Genomic DNA, 13412 nt, shown 5'->3' on the forward strand with positions numbered 1-13412 from the left:
GAGACTCTTTCCCAAAAAAAAAAAAAAAGAAAAAGAAAAGAAAACATACTAAATCACAATTTTTATCAAACAGTTCAAAATTTTCAACAATATCTATAAATGTATTCTTATACACCTGTATTCCTGATAGTATTACTCTGTAGTATGTTCATAGCAAGTATATGAAGTTTCCAATTTTCTGGGGAAATATTCAGTGTACTGAAAGTTAACTGCATTTAAAATCATTATAAACCAAAAAACATGTCAAATAGCACTATCATATTCTTTTGTTTTTGTTTTTGTTTTGTTTTGAGACAGTCTTGCTCTATCCCCCATGCTGGAGTGCAGTGGTGTGATCTCAGCTCCCTGCAACCTCTGCCTCCTGGGTTCAAGTGATTCTCCTGCCTCAGCCTCCTGAGTAGCTGGGACTACAGGTGCATGCCACTGCGCCCAGCTAACTTTTGTATTTTTAGTAGAGACAGGGTTTCACTGTGTTGGCCAGGCTGGTCTCAAATTCCCGACCGCAGATGATCCGCCCGCCTTGGCCTCCCCAAGTGCTGAGATTACAGGCGTGAGGATTATCATATTCTAAATGGCAATTGAGCACTAAGACTATACATAAGTCACAGTAGTAAAAATTAAACCTAAAAGAGAAATGTATCCAATGTGACACATTTTCAATATTTACAGAGCATCCTAAATATGGAATTAAAAAAAATTACACAAGGTAGAAGCAAAAAATCTATGAAACGATTAAAAATTACTATTATAACTGATTATATCATTAAGTGCAAACTCAAAAGAACTCTAGTATTTGTTGTAGGAAAAGTATACCTTTCATATACTTCTGATTCACCCAGTATGAAAACTAGTCATATTTTAAAGAGATAAATAATTTTTTTTTTTTTTGAGATGGGGTTTCTCTCTTATTGTCCAGGCTGGAGTATAATGGCGAGATCTCCGGCTCACTGTAACCTCTGCCTCTTGGGTTCAAGTGATTCTCCTGCCTCAGCCTCCTGAGTAGCTGGGATTACAGGGATGTGCCACCACACCTGGCTAATTTTGTATTTTTAGTAAAGATGGGGTTTCTCCATGTTGGTCAGGGTGGTCTCGAACTCCCAACCTCAGGTGATCTGCCCACCTCGGCCTCCCAAAGTGCTGGGATTACAGGCGTGAGCCACCACGCCCCGCTTAAAGAGATAAATAATTAAGTGATCCTTAGAAGAAATGGAACAGTTTGTAAGAAAGATAAATTTCAGACTTTTTGCTAGGAGGGAAAACTATTAGGGCTACATACTCTATCATTCTAGAACCATCTCCTTCAGAATGCTTCTGGGTGACCTTTTCAAGATAAATTTTTTAAAATACAGTAAAAGATAGTAGTGTCAGTTGTTTGTGGGTGAAAATATAAACCCAACACTGGATATAATACAGATCAGAAAATTTTATTGTTGAGATTACTTAAAGTTGTAAAAAAAAATTTACCTTTTGCCTGTTCTCATACTGATACGTTATCACTCCATTTCTAAGGATTCCAAGTTAATTAATTTAGAACTTTAAAAAGTATTAATGATCCCTACTGTACCAAACTGTGCATGTTACAGTTCATCAATCTTACTCTTCCAATAAACCTAGAGATCTAAGTAAGATGAAAATGACAGCAGTCTCCATAATCTTAAAATCTAGGTGAAACAAATGTCCTTATGGTCCAATAATGTGTGTAATAAAATGTAACCAGGTCACCAGACCAACATACTAGTGTGTAACTTTAATAATTTCTAGCAGCAAAACACCTGAAATAGCCAATAACAAATGTTTTCATTGGATTGTACATTCATTTCTTTGTGAGAAATAATTTTAAAAAGTACTCTATTGTTCAACTGCAAGCAAACATGAAAGATATCAAAGATCTTGCTTTTCTCCATCTCGCCCAGTGGAATCAGGTGCAACTGGAACCTTATTAGTTTCAACAAAAACAGATTCAAAGGCAGCTTCCTGTTCATCCAAAGAATCGGCAACCGTGGCTCCTTTAGTTAGTGTTGGGTTGGTAAAAGATGGTTGTTGCTTGGAAATTTTACTTGACTCCACCGTTTTCCTACCTTTTCTTTTACCAAGAATTTTGACATAATTTGCAGGTATAAGTCCTGTTGTTTGGCCATCAAGACTAGCCAGAAGCCAACCACGCACTTTGGGTTGTTGTTCTGATGGAAAAAAAAGACAGTCTTGTAATTACAATATACTTTGGAGGTCCAACAGAATATTAATGGTAAAGTATCATATTCAGGAAAATCTGTTATGCTTACATAGTAGATAACAAATAGTACATGCATATATATTCAAAATCAAATGCTGAGTAGGCTTAACAGTTCCAGGGTCCATTCTTCTATTTTTATTTTATACTGACTAAATATTTCCTTCTACCTTGAAGAACATACAGTTTGTATCAGTTGGTCCATTCATAGAGTAAGGAGAGTTAGTTCTCTCAAAACTGAAAACAATGTCTTTCACATTTTAAATTGGAGTCTAAGAAATGAGTATCTCATTCCTTCTCAACTGCGTAAGTTAGGAATAAGTATAGAAAAGATATACCTTTACACACTCAGCTTTCTTAGCCTACTTTTGGCAAAAATATAAAATTCATTTCATGTGATTGTGATACACAATTCTGAAGATAGTGAATATTAATTTCAATCCAAGTTGGGCAAAAAATTGAAGACTTCTGTTATTTCTAGCCGTATGATAAATAAAGGCAATATTCTAAGCTTAAAGGAAGATTATTTAATGTATTCAATATTCTATGGTATTTTCCTATCTTATCTATATCTTTAAAAAGCTGCTTAACTGTTACAATTTTAGTTCAACATTATAATTTAGGCACAATATAAGACTTTTTAATGTTTAATGCTCTATAATAATAGAAAAAAACAAATTTACCATTTACCATCAGTCTATGACTGATTTTGTTCCAAATGCCCAAACACACTTTTCTTGAGCAATGGAGGAAAGCCAAGAAGCAAGCTAGTGTTAAGAGGTACTATTCATTGAAGAATGAAATATAAAATTTTTCTGAAGTGTTATTAAGTAACTGAAAGAAACCACATGACCCCTAATGAAAATTATCTGTGTTGTTCCTGTCTCTAACAAGAAATCTTTAAAAAATCACTCATTTGAAACCCAAAATAGTAAATTGCTATTTTCCCTATAAGAAAAATATGAATAGGCCAGGCGTGGTGGTACACATCTGTAATTCCAGCACTCTGGGAGGCCGAGGTGGGCGAATCACAAGGTCAGGAGTTCAAGACCAGCCTGACCAACATGGTGAAAGCCTGTCTCTACTAAAAATACAAAAACTAGCTGGGTGTGGTGGCGTGTGCCTGTAGTCCCAGCTACTCAGGAGGCTGAGGCAGGAGAATCGCTTGAACCTGGGAGGTGGAGGTTGCAGTGAGCCGAGATGGTGCCACTTGCACTCCAGCCTGGGCAACAGAGTGAGACTCTGTCTCAAAAAAAAAAAAAAAAAAAAAAAAAAAAGAAAATATGAATAGAACACCTAAAAGTCTAGAGTTTGTATTTTATTTTTCTCTTGAGACATTGCCCAGGATGGAGTGCAGTGGTGCTATTCCACAGGTGTGATTACAGTGTACTACAGCCTCAAACTCCTGGTCTCAAGTGATCCTCCTGCCTCAGCTTCTTGAGTAGGTGGGACTATAGGCACACACCACTGCACCTCACTTAAGTCTAGGATTTTTGTAATAGGGATGAGGCAAAGATTTAGTAATCTCATCCCAAATTTTCAATTATTTACATAGTAATGATTTCAACTATTTGCATAGTAATGAACATTGAAGGTATTTCTTCCCTGCATAGAATGACCAAAGCCAAAAAAAGGTGAAGTTTCCATTAATAGATCCTTCCATGAAAAAACAGCCAGATTTGTTAAAAGCACAGGGTCTCAAGTTAGACAAACCTAGATTCATAGTCCAGCTCTATTGCACCTTGCCTTTGTGACACTGGACAATTTACTTATTCTGAGTCTCAGTTTCTTCAAGTGTAAAACAAGGAGAGGATAATAATAGTACCACTTCACAGTATTATTGTAAGGGTTAAATGAAATATGCAAAATATAGTACTTTGTATATAGTAAGTACTCAATAAATAATAGGTTATTGTTATTAGTACCTTTAGCAACAAAACATCACTTTTTGTAATAAACTTGAATACCCACAAACACACATATTTAAAAAAATCCATAAAAATCCTGATAATCATTACTCAGGAAAGGTGAAGGAAAAGGTCATTTTGCCTAGAGTCATTAAAAAGTATCAGTGACTTGGTCCAAAAATAAACCCCAGATGTGTATAAATTTCTTGCTGGGGTTCTATAATACTTCATGACAATATTTCCTAAAATACTCATGATGAAATTTCTGAGGTAAACACTACTGAAGTAATAAAGAAGCAACACCAGTCCCAGTAATCAAGGACGAACAGTAATGCTTAGCTGATGCTAGATAATTTCTTTGCTTTATTAGATGTGTTATGTTTAGTTACTGACATCACATTTTTGTGTGGGGATTAACAGTTTGAAATTCAAGTATTTTGAGTTTAGAAAAGCCTATATAAACAAAGTCTTTCCTTATCTCAGTGAAATACTATTAGAATAGCTGCTGGGGCATTTCTTCCTGACTCCTCCAGATTTGGAAGCTCTAAATTGACATGAAAAAGAAGTTCTAGTAACTATCTCTAAGTTAACTAACAACGAACAAGATCATTTGTTGTAGTTTTTAATACTGCATTTATGAATATCAAAATTTACAGATAATTCCAATTTATTCATGGTTTATTACCTTTGAGAGCTAGGTTTAGCATATCACCAGCCCGGAAAGAAATTTCTTCTTCAGATACTGCAGCAAAATCATATTCTGCTCTGGCGACTACATGGTCATCCTCACCACTTGCCCAGTTGATGCTGTCTATAAGCCAAATTAAAATTAGGTTAATAAAATTTACAAAAGAAAAATGCAGATATTTCATGGCCTATGGTTTGCAAACTGCATAAATTTGCCAAGAGAAAAGTCCTACCCTCCCAAGTAAAATCTATAATGAATACTGTGTTAAATCAACAATAGATCCACTAGAGATACCTATTACGAACTTTTTCCTTTCTTTAAGCTCCAATCTCCAGCTCCCTTACCGTGAGGCAGGGGTTGGCAAATTTTTTCTGCAAAGGGTCAGAGAGTAAATATTTTAGACTTTGAAAGCCAAGAGGCAAAACAGGATATTGTGCAATTACTTATATAAAAAGAGGAAACAAAATTTCCATAAATTTATTGACAAGATTAAAAACACAATAACCATGTTCCTTTTTTGTAATACAGGTCTATTTGGAAGTTACTTAGAAGAAGGAAATATTTTGGGGGAAGGATATTTCACTTAATTGGAATTCAATTATAAATATTCATTTGCTAATTCTAATTTGTAATAAAATTTGAGGTACTGCATTTTTGAAAATGCCTTTTCACACCGATAGGTAAGGTCAAATCCTAATATCAGTCTATGAGTATGTGGTTTTAATTGAGCATATTTATTAGTTGGGAGAGTAACAGGCCAGAATATAATTCTGTTAAATTCTTCTCTTGATATTTGCCTTTTACCATGTTATTACATTGCAGATTAATCACTTCCAAATGAAGATTAAGTGAAAGTTCCTCAATCGCATAGTTAAATGGATTTTGAAATATGGAAATTCCTTTTGTGCTTGCATGGAGGTCCAAAAAATGCTCTGGCATTGTATTAGCTTAAGCTTGGAAAATGTATCTGCTGCCAACTTGCATGGGAATGGAGATACTGCTTGTGTTAACTTCTGATGGTCTGAGAGGTATATAAAGCAGTGTGACATCACTTGTGAGTCAAACTATATTAGGTGTCGTCAAAACTTTACTCCAGCCTAAGTTTTGCATATAAGCACTGTTCTGCTTTGTGGTTTCAGTTTGAATTACTTAAGAATATAGGCCAGGCACGGTGGTTCATGCCTGTAATCTCAACACTTTGGGAGGCCGAGGCAGGTGGATCACCTGAGGTCGGGAGTTTGAGACCAACCTGACTAACATGGAGAAACCCTGTCTCTACTAAAAATACAAAATTAGCCGGGCATGGTGGCACATGCCTGTAATCCCAGCTACTCGGGACGCTGAGGCAGGAGAATCGCTTGAACCCGGGAGGCGGAGGTTGTGGTGAGCCGAGAGCGTGCCATTGCACTCCAGCCTGTGCAACAAGAGCGAAACTCCATCTCAAACAAAAAGAATATAAACAAGTCAGCTAGGCATGGTGGCTCATGCCTGTAATTCCAGTACTTTGAGAGGCTGAGACAGGGAATTGCATGAGTACAGGAATTCAAGACCAACTTGGGCAACATAGGGAAACCTTGTTTCTACAAAAAAGTAAACAAAATTAGCCAGATGTGGTGGCACGACCCTGTAGTCTCAGCTTGAATCGCTTGAACCTGGGAGGCGGAGGTTGCAGTGAGCCGAGACTGCACTACTGCACTCCAGCAACTGGGTGAGGCCCTGTCTCAAAAAGAAAACAACAAAGAATATAACTAAGTCTGGGCTGGACATGGTGGTTCATGCCTGTAATCTCACTCAGCACTTTGGGAGGCTGAGGCAGGATTGCTTGAGGCCAGGAGTTCAAGACCAGCCTGAGCAACACAGTGGGATCTCGTCTCCACAATAAATAAATAAATTAGCCAGGTGTGGTGGTGTGTACTACTAGTACTAGCTACTTGGGAAGCTGAGGTGGGAGAATCATGTGACCCCAAGAGTATGTGGTTGCAATGAGCTATGATCACGCTACTACTGCACTCCAGCCTGGCTGACAAAGCAAGACCCTGTCTCCAAAAAGAACTCAGAATTTAACTAAGTCTGCAGTAAAAGGTGATTTCCAAAGCTGGGTTCCAAAGAATGGGTTTAATAACAATAGCTGAAAAGGTGTTATGTTCAGAAAAATTTCATTCTTGGCCTCAATCTCAAAAAAAAAAAAAACTTAAGCCTTGTTCTGCCATTGAATTGCCATGCGGTAGGGCAAGTCAGGATCTTCAGCTTCTATATATGACAAAAATTCAGAAAACTGACAATGATTATGTCACAAGAGTGAATAAACTTTACCTCGACACTACCAGTTCAGTAACACATGACAAATTCAAATATTTTCTGCAATGTACCTGCTGATGAATAATACAATGATTAACCACAGAAAAAAAACCTGTATTTGCAAAAGTTTAACTTTTGTCCAACTAGGCCTTTTCCTGCTCCACCTATATTTTTCACCATTATCAGGTGCAACACATCTTAGCAGATTCAGGTTGTACAGAATCAGTGTTTTCACCTTCTTAGAAAATGTTCTTATCTGTAGTTGAACCATGACTATTCACAGAGGCTAATTCTTCAGTCATTTCCAATTCATCATTGACTTCTCAAACAACTAAGCGGTACTGTCTTTTTTTTATTTTAGTAGAGACAGGGTTTCACCATGTTAGCCAGGATGGTGTTGATCTCCTGACCTCATGATCCGCCTGCCTCGGCCTCCCAAAGTGCTAGGATTACAGGCGTGAGTCATCGCACCTGGCCTGTCTTTGTTTTATGCTACTTTAACAGAATACTATAGACTGGGTAATTTGTAAACAATAAAAGTTTATTTGCTCACAGTTCTGAGGACTAGGAAATCCGAGATCAAGGGGCATTTGTTAAGGGCCTTCTTGTTGTGTCGTAACATGGCAGGAGGAATCACATGGCAAAAGAGTGCATGCAAGAGAGTAAGAGGGCCAAACTGGCTTGTATAACAAACTCACTCTCAAGATAATGAACTCACTTCCATGATGATAACATTTAGCCAACAAATTTAGCAAGTATTCATATCCACTGGGTCATTATGAGCCAAGGAAAAACATTCAAATCATTTGTCTTATTTTAAGTTGACCATGTTACTCAAAATGTCATCAACTCTTCAAGAAACTGTTCTCACTGAGAAGCTAATAACCTTAAACAAGTCTACTTACTCTGGACATATTTTTTTGGCTGTTGCAATTACCAAGAGTAAACAGGTTTCCTTGCCTGGGTAACATATGAACCTCTCAGGAACTTATTTTGGTTGCAGCCTCATTTTATTTTATTTTTATTTTGATGAGGAAATTCTGCTGCGATGAGAATTCCATTTTAAATTTTCTAATTTTTTGACTGTTGATTTTCTGTGAAGAGTGCTCAATCTGGTAATGTTGATTTGTAGTATAGCCATTTAACATAGCTATAGTGTCACTGTATAATAAATATAGTTCTTTACCATCTAATTCAATAACAATAAAATTCATACTATACTGTGCCTTGAAAGCACGACACTCAAAGTACACTTTTTTCTTGTGTGCCATGTATGCATTTGTAATTTCATACACACACAAAAAAACTGTGGTTTAACAATGTATATATTACTCATCATGCTATCAAGTTATAACTCAGTTACTGAAATTTGTAGTGGGCAGAGCAAAAGTGAAGCCATCGGAATTTCACATACAGTCTCTGTGCAAACTATTCAATTCTGCTGTTGTAGTGGAAAAGCAGCCATAACAATATGTATGAAAATAAGTTTGGTTGTGCTCCAATATAACTTTATTAATGAAATTTGAATTCTATATTATTTTCCTATCACAAATTATTTCAATTTTAAAACAATCTTTTAATTTTCCAACAACTGAAAATATAAAACCATTTTAGCTTGTGAGCTGTACAAAAATAGGAGCAGACCAGATTTGGCCCACAGGACATGGTTTGCCAATCCCTGCTCTAAGCAGCTAAAGTAATAGGACCTCAGTTTTGCTTCTCCTCAAAAATCTCTTTGTATCATTACCGATTTCCTCTCCTTTTGACTCAGATAAAAAACTGTCCTTCCTTTTTACCTGCCAGGTTCCGTAAGATCACACCCTCTCTTACTTCCTATAGGAGCTTCCTCATCATTTAACTCCTATCTTTCCCTTATTTATAACTGCTCCTTCTCTACTGACTCCTTTCTTTTAGCCTAACAACATTCTCAGATCTCCTCACTTCTGAAAAGACAAAGCAAAACAAAAAACTGACAATCACCCACCACAACAACTTGATCACTCAATTTGGCCATTCTTTTCCTCCCTCCTTCCATTCACTGCTAATCTTTTCTTTTTCACTTCTGACTTTATTTACCCTTTATCCTCTGCAGTTTGTCTTCTCACTACCAAAACTACTTCCTGGAGCGTGATGATTTCCAGTTGCCAGATCTAATAATCTTTTCTCAGTTCTTGATCTTATTGTAGAACCTTACATCATTCATCATCCTTCCACCCTTCCTCCATAATGCAGCAATAATACGGTTCTATTTCTGTTCTTCCTGATTTCCATCTTATTCTGTCTTCTTTTGTCGTTCTATGATAGTAGTATCATTCACTTACATTAGTTCTTCCATTTATTTGAGACGAAGTCTTGCTGTGTCACCTAAACTGGAGTACAGTGGTACAATCTCAGCTCATTTCAGGCTCAACCTCCAGGACTCAAGCCACCCTCCCAAGTAACTGGGACTACAGGCATGCACCTCCACACCCAGATAATTTTTGTAATTGTTGTAGATAGGTTTTCCCTACGCTGTGCAGGCTGACCTTAAACTTCTGGGCTCAAGTGATTTGCCAGGCTCAAGCGATCTGCAGGCCTCAGCCTCCCAGTGTTGGGATTACAGGTGTGAGTAATCCCAATCTGACTCTATCTCAGGACCCATGTCCCTGCCATGCTGAGCCAAGCCACCATCATTTCTCACTTGAATTAAGGTAATCGCTGCTTGACTCTCCTGACTGGTCTCTTCTGCCCTAGCTCAACCTAAAAACCATTCTTACCAAAAAGGTGTGTGTGTGTGTGTGTGTGTGTGTATGTATGTATATATGTGTGTGTGTGTATATATATATATATATATATTTTTTTTTTAATACTTTAAGTTCTCAGGTACATGTGCACAATGTGCAGGTTTGTTACAGAGGTATACATGTGCCATGTTGGTTTGCTGCACCTATCAACTCGTCATTTACATTAGGTATTTCTCCTAATGCTATCACTCCCCAAGCTCCCCCATCCCCCAACAGGCCCTGGTGTGTGATGCTCCCCACCCTGTGTCCATGTGTTCTCATTTTTCAACTCCCACCTATGAGTGAGAATATGCGCTGTTTGGTTTTCTGTCCTTGTGATAGTCTGCTGAGAATGATGGTTACCAGCTTCATTCACATCCCTGCAAAGGACATGAACTCATCCTTTTTTTATGGCTGCATAGTATTCCATGGCATATATGTGCCACATTTTCTTAATCCAGTCTATCATTGATGGACATCTGGGTTGGTTCCAAGTCTTTGCTATTGTGAACAGTGGCACAATAAACACACATGTGCATGTCTTTACAGTAGCATGATTTATAATCCTTTGGGTATACACCCAGTAATGGGATCACTGGGTCAAACGGTATTTCTAGTTATAGATCCTTGAGGAATTGCCACACTGTCTTCCACAATGATTGAACTAATTTACACTCCCACCAACAGTGTAAAAGTGTTCCTATTTCTCCACATCCTCTCCAGCATCTGTTGTTTCCTGACTTTTTAATGATCGTCACTCTAACTGGCATGAGATGGTATCTCATTGTGGTTTTGATTTGCATTTCTCTGATGACCACTAATGATGAGCATTTTTTCATATGTCTGTTGGCTGCATAAATGTCTTCTTTTGAGAAGTATCTGTTCATATCTTTTGCCTACTTTTTGATGGGGTTGTTTTTTTTCTTGTAAATTTAAGTTCTTTATAGATTCTGGATATTAGCCCTTTTTCAGATGGGTAGATTGCAAACATTTTCTCCCATTCTGTAGGTTGCCTGTTCACTCTGATGATAGTTTCTTTTGCTGTGCAGAAGCTCTTTAGTTTGATTAGATCCCACTTGTCTATTCTGGCTTTTGTTGTCATTGCTTTTGGTATTTTAGTCATGAAGTCTTTGCCTATGCCTATGTCCTGAATGGTATTGCCTAGGTTTTCTTCTAGGGTTTTTTATGGTGTTAAGTCTTACATTTAAGTTTTTAATCCATCTTAATTTTTGTATACGGTATAAGGAAGGAATCCAGTTTCAGCTTTCTACATGTGGCTAGCCAGTTTTCCCAGCACCATTTATTAAATAGGGAATCCTTTCCCCATTTCTTGTTTTTGTCAGGTTTGTCAAAGATCAGATGGTTGCAGATGTGGTGTTATTTCTGAGGCCTCTGTTCTGTTCCATTGGTCTATATATCTGTTTTGGTACCAGTACCATGTTGTTTTGGTTACTGTACCCTTGTAGTATAGTTTGAAGTCAGGTAGCATGATGCTTCCAGCTTTGTTCTTTTTGCTTAGGATTGTCTTGGCTATGTGGGCTCTTTTTTTGGTTCCATATGAACTTTAAAGCAGTTTTTTCCAATTCTGTGAAGAAAGTTAGTGGTAGCTTGATGGGGATAGCATTGAATCTATAAATTACCTTGGGCAGTATGGCCATTTTCACGATATTGATTCTTCCTATCCATGAGTATTGAATGTCCTTCCATTTGTTTGTGTCCTGTTTTATTTCACTGAGCAGTGGTTTGTAGTTCTCCTTGAAGAGGTCCTTCACATCCCTTGTAAGTTCGATTCCTAGGTATTTTATTCTCTTTGTAGTAATCGTGAATGGGAGTTCACTCGTGATTTGGCTTCCTGTTTGTCTATTACTGGTGTATAGGAATGCTTGTGATTTTGCACATTGATTTTGTATCCTGACACTTTGCTGAAGTTGCGTTATCAGCTTAAGGAGATTTTGGGCTGACACGATGGGGTTTTCTAAATATACAATCATGTCATCTGCAAACACAGACAATCTGAGTTCCTCTTTTCCTAATTGAATACCCTTTATTTCTTTCTCTTGCCTGACTGCCTGCCCTAGCCAGAACTTCTAACACTATGTTGAATAGGAGTGGTAAGAGAGGGTATCCATGTCTTGTGCCAGTTTTCAAAGGGAATGCTTCCAGTTTTTGCCCATTCAGTATGATATTGGCTGTGGGTTTGTCATAAATAGCTCTTATTATTTTGAGATGTGTTCCATCAATACCTAGTTTATTGAGAGTTTTTAGCATGAAGGGCTACGGAATTTTGTCGAAGGCCTTTTCTGCATTTATTGAGATGATTATTTGGTTTTTGTTGTTGGTTCTGTTTATATGCTGGATTACATTTATTGATCTGTGTATTTTGAACCAGCCTTGCATCCAGGGATGAAGCTGACTTGATCATGGTGGACAAGCTTTCTGATGTGCTGCTGGATTCGGTTTGCCAGTATTTTATTGAGGATTTTTGCATTGATGTTCATTGGGGATACTGGCCTAAAATTCTTTTTTTGTGTGTCTCTACCAGGCTTTGGTATCAGGATGATGCCAGCCTCATAAAATGAGTTAGGGAGGATTCCCTCTTTTTCTATTGATTGGAACAGTTTCAGAAGGAATGGTACCAGCTCCTTTTTGTACCTCTGGCACAATTTGGCTATGAATCCATCTGGTCCTGGACTTTTTTTGGTAGGTAGGCTATTAATTATTGCTTCAATTTCAGAACCTGTTATTGGTCTATTCAGAGATTCAACTTCTTCCTGGTTTAGTCTTGGGAGGGTGTATGTGTCCAGGAATTTATCCATTTCTTCTATATTTTCTAGTTTACTTGCATAGAGGTGTTTACAGTATTCTCTGATGGTAGTTTGTATTTCTGTGGGGTTGGTGGTGATATCCCCTTTATCATTTTTTATTGCATCTATTTGATTCTTCTCTTTTCTTCTTTATTAGTCTTGCTAGCAGTCTATTTTGTTGATCTTTTAAAAAAACCAGCTCCTGGATTGATTTTTGAAGGGTTTTTTGTGTCTCTATCTCTTTCAGTTCTGCTCTGATCTTAGTTATTTCTTGCCTTCTGCTAGCTTTTGATTTGCTCTTGCTTCTCTAGTTCTTTTAATTGTGATGTTAAGGTATCGATTTTAGATCTTTCCTGCTTCTTGTGGGCATTTAGTGCTATTAATTTCCCTCTACACACTACTTTAAATGTGTCCCAGAGACTCTAGTACGTTGTGTCTTTGTTTTCATTGGTTTCAAAGAACATATTTCTGCCTTCATTTCATTATTTACCCAGTAGTCATTCCATAACAGGTTGTTCAGTCTCCATGTAGTTGTGAGGTTTTGAGTGAGTTTATTAATCCTGAGTTCTAGTTTGATTGCATTGTGGTCTGAGAGACAGTTTGTTGTGATTTCTGTTCTTTTGCATTTGCTGAGGAGTGTTTTACTTCCAATTATGTGGTCAATTTTAGAATATGTGCAATGTGGTGCTGGGAAGAATGTATATTCTGTTGATTTGGGGTGTA

The 13412-nt window shown here is 37.4% G+C and overlaps 1 protein-coding gene across 1 annotated transcript in view; it reads right to left on the reverse strand.

Moving 5' to 3' along the window:
- Positions 1-1403: 1403 nt before the first annotated feature.
- Positions 1404-13412, reverse strand: part of PEX13 (peroxisomal biogenesis factor 13) — a 31388-nt gene continuing 19379 nt past the window's right edge. Inside the window, exons 3-4 of the mRNA XM_017849081.1 lie at positions 4823-4948; positions 1404-2180 (exon numbers count right to left, since the gene is read on the reverse strand). Coding sequence (XP_017704570.1) covers positions 1882-2180; positions 4823-4948 — 425 coding nt within the window. The 3' untranslated portion in view covers positions 1404-1881. The remainder of the gene's footprint in view (positions 2181-4822; positions 4949-13412) is intronic.

Source organism: Rhinopithecus bieti, unplaced genomic scaffold (assembly GCF_001698545.2).
Source record: "Rhinopithecus bieti isolate Rb0 unplaced genomic scaffold, ASM169854v2 scaffold_30775, whole genome shotgun sequence".
Lineage (NCBI taxonomy): Eukaryota > Metazoa > Chordata > Mammalia > Primates > Cercopithecidae > Rhinopithecus > Rhinopithecus bieti.